An 8,002-nucleotide genomic window follows, 5' to 3' on the forward strand; every position below is an offset into this window, starting at 1 on the left:
GATGGTTTGAGTAGTAGATGGCTAAGATGGTTTGAGTCATATTATCACAAGCTTGCACTTAACCGTTAGATCTTGATCAGACGATTCATAGTGTTTTATTTATTTATTTCTTATTCTACAAATAAGTTTGAAGCAAAATTTGGGACATGCATAGATCTGACAGAGGCACATATAAAAAAAATATTAAAATATTATTTTAGATGATAAAAATTACCAAAATACCCCATACATTTGTAGGGGCATTTTGGTTATTTATTTTTATGGGAAATATTTATTTTTTATTTTTTCCAGGTTCATTCTAATGTTACGATGGTACGTCCAAAATTTTACTAAAAATGTTTTGTACAAACATATGAAAAATAAAATAATGTTTGGTGTGATATTGTGGTATGAACAATCATAACCGTTCGATCTGAACGTGATAGAAATGGTTCCATATAACTTATATGTTGTTGGGTCGCGTAAAAACATTTCCCCGTACATAATTACCTTACAGTGCAATGGTATTTCGCAAGTGTCATGAAAAATTTTTGGCACAACAACACTTTTCTTTTATAGTAAAAATTTCAATCGTACCCTATAAAAATGACAAAAGTATCTTTTAACTTTTTGTGATAATTATATATGTACCACTCCAGAGTCAACAAGCTACTTTTGTAAATGAGACCACATATTTGATAAAACGCAACTTTTGTAAATGAGACCACATATTTGATAAAAGGGTGCGGTTTCTATGAGGATGGAACCTTAAACAATCCAATCATGGCGCACTTTAAAATTTTATCATCACATGTAATTTTGTTATTAAAAATTTTTAGTATTAACTTAAAATCTATTTTCATACCTAATTAGAAACTTTTAAGTTTGAAAAATGGTTAAAATTAAGTAGATCTATAAATATATGAAAATCTTGAAAATAGACGATCTAGATAATGTGTTGCAAGATGCACTATTTCTGAGACTCGAAAACCTTTTCTTTTTCATATTGGTACATCTCAATATCGAGATGATTGATTAGAAGGTTTTTTCAACATTAAAATAATATTTTCGATAGATTTTGAGGTGCATATGGTGATTCTACATTTTAAAGTTGCAACCTTATATAAACTTTTCCCTTTGATAAATCCACTATCCACACATTCAAATTTGAGATGATCAATTGGTGGGCTCTCCAACCTTGAAACACTCTCTTCTACACTCTCTTCTAGAGGATTTTTGACTAATAGCATAAGGATGCAATCTTATATAAATGAGACCACATAGTTGATAAATCCACGATCCACATTCAAATTTGAGATGATCACTGGGAGGGCTCTCCAAGAAACTCTCTTCTAAAAGATTTTTTACGAAACTTTATTCAATATATATAGAGTGTCATTTGTATGAATTAGAATTCTTACTTATAAAAATATAATGTATATAGTGTCATGAGGTAGAATTCTTATTTATAGAAATAAGATTGTGATATTCTACACCGTCTATATTTTAATTGAATAATGTAGATTTGACCCATCATTTTAAATAGTTTTAAAACATGCTGCCTCTTTTAAGATGGTGTGAAATTTTCATCGATAAAGTTAAACGCATGGACTGGATGACTCTAACCTACTTCTAGAAGTGAGATTACCACTTCTAGAAGTGAGATTATACATGCACACTTTGATGTACCCCTTTCGTGTATTTCCTTAGATATTCCCCTCTCTTCTAAATTTTCGTCAATGATCTGGTTTGGGTACCAAACATTTTCGACTACAAATTTAATATCCAAAACTCAATTTTTTTATGATATTAGTGTCAAATCTAAGTTTTATATCCAAAAATCAGTTTTTGATGATCTACCTTCAAGGTTTAACTAAATTGAAGAACATACCAAAGGAAACCTGATTTCGATCAAAGAGAAGACTTCGCCAAAATTTGGTTACAAATAATTAAGAAAATCTACAAATAATTAAGAAAATCTACACAAGATACTATCATTTAGTCGGTCTAAACTACAAGTCACATAAGAAAAAAAAAAGTACAATAATCCTATATAGAAGATGACGGCTCTCAATAAAGAAGCATATATCAAAAGAAGAAACTACCAGAATCCTCCATAAGAAGAGGATGATTTTAAAAAATGAAGCATATATCAACTATATCGCAGAGTTGAAGAAACAGAAGGCAGTCTGTCCATGATCTTCTCATCATCGTTGAACCACTGCTATAATCATACCAATTGCACATTCTACTCAGTTCTCATCAGGAGAAGGAAATAAAAAGAAAATGGAGCTCTTAAAAAGAATTGATAATGTGATCCGGAGTCCAATTAATTGGAAAAAGAATATGATGATGATGATGATCACAAGACCAATTAACAATAAAACTATTAGAAATCCTAAAGAAAAGGAAAAGGTAGACAAATAGCTACAATTGATCCCCACCTGCCCCATTTCACCAACCACCATTGTTGACTAGAACTCATGAGAAATAATGAGGCTCATAATCTTTCCTTTCTTCTTCCCTATCAACCAGACCAAAGCTCCATTTTAAACAAATAAATATAACCAGAAACTGGTATCCATTCATTACAAATGATGAGGTTGCCCGGAAAAACAAAAGAAATTAATACATCAAAAAAATAGAAGAAAGAGAAAAAACAAGTAGAAAAAAGAGAAGAAAAGAAGCTGGTTTGACTATCTGTCTCTTACTATTTTTCTTGTGACCAATCACCATTGAAATCCTCTCCAGGTATGAAAACTATGCTTAAGTCTAGAAAAGGTAAGAACTCGACCAAATTACAGTTGGGATTGGGGTAAAAAAAAAGAACTTAAAGATTTTATTTTATTTTTTATCACCATGCACAATTGCATTATCTATAACAATATGCAACTGAATCAAATTTGTTTCCCGATTAATCATCACAAATGGAATCAGAAGCTACACATTTCACTGTAAAAGATAACACAAAAAATAATGAAAGAGGAGCTCCCTAGAAACATGTAAAGAGAAAAAATTCGTAAAGAAAAACTCAAAAAGGGATAAAGCAAAAGAATAGAGGGATGGGTCTCACTTTTGATCCCCAACCCTAAATCCTTCCTTTCTCTTTCTACCACCACTGATGAACCAGAACTCCACTCTCTCTGAGAGAAGTAAACAGATTCATACAATCCCCATAAGTCTTCTTATACTTTTTGGATCTCTCAGGGCAGCACTTTTGCCACCTATTGTAATGGCACTCCAAAAAAATCTCATCAATCAAGCATATAGCCCCTGTTTCAAAAAGGTTAGGCAAGAGATCAAACTCAGTCCCTTCAACATCCATCTTCATCACCACATAATCTCTCTTGTCAACATTACTCTTCACCCACTTAGCAAAATCGAAGCCCTCGATCTCAACCACCTCCCGCCTCCCCTGCACATTTGATCCATCCATTTGAATTCGACCCATTCCCCGCCCATTCCCTGAATCCTCACCGTTGATCTCAAACCTTAACATTTCATCTCGAACCCAAGCAGCCTTTGGCACAAGCTTGACCCCTTTCTTCTTCGAATACTCCTCATGAAAGGTCTTGTCAGCCTCTATAGCAAAAACCTCAAAGGTCTTGTTTTGCTTTGGATATTGCTTTTTGAACCAGCTACCAATGCTCGAACCATAGGACCTCGAGCCTACATCAATATATACATATTTCCTCTTGAAGCTTATGTCCACCATGGATGAGAGATACTTGATGTTCTTGATGTTCCTCTTTAGAGTGAGCCATGGCTTCAATGGCTCCTCCATTATAAGTGGCTCTGCCATTCTCGCAATTTTTCTCTTATGTTCAGGAACGGAGCATTGGTTTACACTTTCCGAGACCACATCCATATAGGGATTTTCATCTTTTATCAGAACTATCTCTCTAAGAACACCAAGGGAGGTCGTGTTTCTCTCTCTAGATTGTAAAACTCTACAATACTTGAACAAATCAATGAAAGAATTAAAACTGTACATGTCTTTGGCATGAGAAGTTTGCAATACCAGGACCCCGCCAGGCTTCAAGGTGCGAACCATTTCAGAGGCAAGATTTTCTGGCAAGTGGGTACTGTCCAAGTTGCCAGAAAACTCGAAATCAAAGGTATCTTCGGGGAAAGGTTGCTGGAAAAGGTCACCATAAATGACAAGAGGCGGGGATGGGTTCAAGGAAATGCCGATGGAATCTGAGACACCAAGCTCTTTGAGAGCTAGGACATCCTGACCGTCCTTTGTGCCCACACATAGGGCCTTGGATTGAGAAGAGATGAGGCTTTGTTTTAAGAGGTCTTGAAAAGAGAGAGAGTAAAAATCCACCGTTTTTCTCCAGTTCTTGCTGGTCCATAGCCGTTTCTGAGATTCATCAACTGTTTCACCGACGGGAAATTGGAAATACTGGTCTACGGAGGATCGGAAAGATCGTTTCAAAGCAGGTTCAATACCAATTAGATTGAAGGTCTCAGAAACATCTTGAATAGTGACCACATAAACAAACCTCAAGAGAAGGATGAAGACCCCAAAGAGCATGGCTCTTACAATGACATTCCTCAGAGAAATTGCCCTGTGATTAGGCTCCATGCCCATGGAAATTATGAAAAGAAATCCAGTTATGGGAATTTTCCCTTTTTATTTCTTATCCTTCCTTTCCCCTCCCTGTTTTGGAATTTCTTGATGTTGGTTCTGCAGGTATTAACCAGGAAAAGAAAGAATTCCTACAAAAAACGAACAAATTGAGAAAATCCCAAACTTGTTTAAAGGGTTTTTCTATGGATAATCAAGATTCGAAATAAACCAATATTTTGGTATCCAAAGAGGAGAGAGAAAAGCGAAGATAAATTAATTCAGAATCTATGAGCTTTGCTTTCTGGGTTTTGCTAATGTCACCAGAAACCAGAAGAAAAATAACGAATATCACTCTTTGATTTCACCCCAAAAATTGAAACCCTGGATGTGTTCGGTCTGGGGATTCTAGAGGAGAGAACAATGGAGGAGTTGGGAGCACAACAGAGAAACATCAATAGAAAACTCTATATTATACAATATAAAGGTCTCTCAGATCTAACAAGAGAGAATCAGGGTTAAGAACACAAAAACCCCAAAATGGAAAACCCTAAATCCCTTAGTTGCGAAATCCTCTCTCCCAAGAAAACAAAATTTCCAGGAAATGTTACAGAGACGAAGCAACTCGCCATGTGGGGCTTCACAGATATTTCCTCCCCACAAAAACAGCGATTTCTAGAGAGAGAGAACAAATTTAGAGAGAGAAAAGAAACTCACTAGCGGCTGCAGAACCTGGCAGATGTGTGGTTTGCTCCAACAAGAGAAGGCAAAGGCAAGGTCAATGAGAGCCTGAACCAGTAGGCTTCTTCGATGGTAAGGAAGGGCTTCATGGCTCTACCCGCTTCTTTCTCTCTCATCCGACTCTCTCACTGGCCATATCTGCGAATTTCCGGTTCCTTTCTCTCTCCTACCATTCTCTCTCTACAAAAAAAATGAACCCTGGTTTCTAGGGCGAGGAGATTAAAGCCCGTTTCAGTCCGTTGTCCCGGTAACTGAAAGGACCGGTATCTACGCGGCGTGGTCACCGTGTGACTGGACCTGCCGGTCACCACATTCTCTCTCTACACTCTCAAAACGCGGCTTCGCTTCCTTTCTCTCTCACATCATTCTCGCGGTATACAATTTGTCTAACTAAAACGTGGCGTCATTTTCCTTCTTTTAGTTGCCTCTTTCTCTCTCTTCATGACACGGTTTCCATGCGGCCAGCCCGCATATTGTAGAAATGCGGGCTTCACAAATAATACATTTCTCGAAAGGTGCCGTTGGCATCCCGCTGTAGAGGTAAAGTGCACCTTCGGATTTTATCATGGTATATAATTTTGATGTAAAATATTTTTATAATTATTTAAAAATCTACTTTTATATCTAATTATAAAATTTTAAATTTTAAAAATGATTAAAATCAATTAGATCTATAAACATATGAAATCTTTAAAATGGACAGTGTAGATAATATGTTGTAAAATGTATTATTTTTTAGATTTAAAATATTTTTATTTTTCTTGATCATACATCTCGATGTCAAGATGATCAATCAAAGAGTTTTGCAACATTAAAATTATCTTTTTCAATGGATTTTTGAGGTGTATCTGTAGTTCTACATTATAAGGTTGCATCCTTATATAAACTTTTTTTTTTTTAAAATATAATATGATCCTAATTTTTAGATGAAATATAATCAACATGGAGATCATGAGGACGGACCACCGGTTTGCACCATGAGGTATAATAATTATATTAAAAAAAATGTACAGACCATTAGTTACACTTGTTTTTGGATGGACCACATGTTTCCATCGCTTCCATATTTAAGATGGATGCTTTACCTTTGGAGTGCATATTGTAGCAATGTGGTGTATCTCTTAGTTATTATGAACAATTATTCCATACGAATTGGACTGCATTTCTACAAAATACCAGAGCTATAAATCATCCATCTTAAAGATGGCTGCAAATAGGTGGTCTATTTAAAAATAAGTGTAATTAACAATCCAAATGTTTTTTAATATAAAATTTTAATTTTTTTTGTATTCATGATCTTCATGTTAAAAATTATATATTCTCTAAAAATTAAAATTAAAATATATTTATTGCCAAACCCGCATTTCTACAATATGCGGGCTGACCGCATACAAACCGTATCACATTACCCTCACTAAACGCGGCTTCATTTTCCTTCTTTCCGTTGCGCCTGTTTTGTGATTAATCTCGAAAGCGCGAATTCTATTAACAAGAAGTGACGGAAATGCCCCTTGTAATTTGGCGTTTCGATTGACCGTTTCTATGTTCATGACCGTTATGCCCTCCAATTTTATATTTTTCCCTTAAATTTTGGCTTTGATTATTCTCTTTTACTTTTCGTCATTTCAATAAAGGTTTTCCATATTGAATACCCCTTATTGCTTTTCTCCCCAACTAATAATTAGATCCGTTTTGTCTCACCTCTATGACATCTATCAAGTTGTTTAGGAGGGCTCGGTTTCCATAAAAGAGAAAGGCGTTTCGGCGCGTGACCTTCAACATAGAAGAACTTAATTCGAGTTTGGCCGGCATTTTCAGGAGTTTGGACTTCAAGGGTTCTGGTGTTCCACTCTTTCCATATCTGCTGTAATCCCATGCAGAATCGAGCCAATTTTAGAGAGATGCATGTAACTCAAAATCGTGTTTGGATCTTTCAGTGTTCGAGGCATCACCGAGGTGCACTGAATTTCCTTTGGGATCCATCCCCATATATAGAAGGGCAAGCTTTCTATGTTTCACCCAATGGTTTAAAAACCGGATCGGTGACCCGGATCGGGCTTTTCAAAAACCGATCCGGATCGGCGAATCGGCGATCCGGATCGGCGAATCGGCGGTCCGGATCGGAATCGGGTGAATCGGTCAGAATAAAGCTTCAAAAAAATCCGAAAAAATTATTAAAATTCATTATAAATATTGTTTTTTAGGAATTCAATAAAAAATGAGGGTACTCCATTAAGAATTTTCATGTTTTTGGATGAATATGCGAATATTGATATGTCCTATGTTTGGCAATTTTTTTACCTTTGCTAGCATTAAGAATTGCCACCATCTGTTTTTTTACATTACTAGGGACACTAGTGCATGCAGAAACTTCTCCCTTAACCCCTGCCAAGTGTTGCTTGAACCTATGTACCCCACTACTTATCACTCTTTGACAGTAATTACAAATAATTTTGTCTTTCTTGTTGAGATCAAGTCTGACCCCATGTTGCCATGCAGGGTCTTCTATAGATCTTGACATGATTCAACTGTTTTAAGATGTAAAAAGTTTAAATTAACCTGACAGTTCAAAAAGAAAAATAATCACAATATGTAGTGATAATATGTTGCGGTAGTTCATGTAGTCATATTCGTTGTTATTTGTTATTGCAAAATACCTTTTTTGACAATAATATTTCGTACATATCAATTACAAACATTTAGAATAAT

The 8,002-nt window shown here is 35.6% G+C and overlaps 1 protein-coding gene across 2 annotated transcripts; it reads right to left on the reverse strand.

The window, feature by feature from the left end:
• Positions 1–2,872: 2,872 nt before the first annotated feature.
• LOC18423494 (methyltransferase) lies at positions 2,873–5,486 on the reverse strand. Of its 2 annotated transcripts, none has more exons than XM_088874230.1 (2): positions 5,270–5,486; positions 2,873–4,645 (listed from the first exon to the last, which is right to left on the reverse strand). In XM_088874230.1, the coding sequence occupies exon 2, from the start codon at positions 4,574–4,576 to the stop codon at positions 3,089–3,091; it is 1,488 nt and encodes a 495-aa protein (XP_088730356.1). In that variant the 5' UTR covers positions 4,577–4,645; positions 5,270–5,486; the 3' UTR covers positions 2,873–3,088. The 2 variants fall into 2 exon arrangements, with proteins under 2 accessions (XP_088730356.1, XP_006828158.1); XM_006828095.4 differs by having other exon boundaries at positions 2,873–4,704.
• Between the last annotated feature and the right edge of the window lie 2,516 nt (positions 5,487–8,002).

This window comes from Amborella trichopoda, chromosome 8 (assembly GCF_054954075.1).
Source record: "Amborella trichopoda isolate Santa Cruz 75 chromosome 8, AtrichopodaSantaCruz75HAP2 v2.0, whole genome shotgun sequence".
In the NCBI taxonomy this organism is placed as follows: Eukaryota; Viridiplantae; Streptophyta; class Magnoliopsida; order Amborellales; family Amborellaceae; genus Amborella; species Amborella trichopoda.

Bases quoted from the DNA above. Each gene is read 5' to 3' on its own strand.
- LOC18423494 (XM_088874230.1), bottom strand. From the start codon at position 4,576: ATGGGCATGGAGCCTAATCACAGGGCAATTTCTCTGAGGAATGTCATT.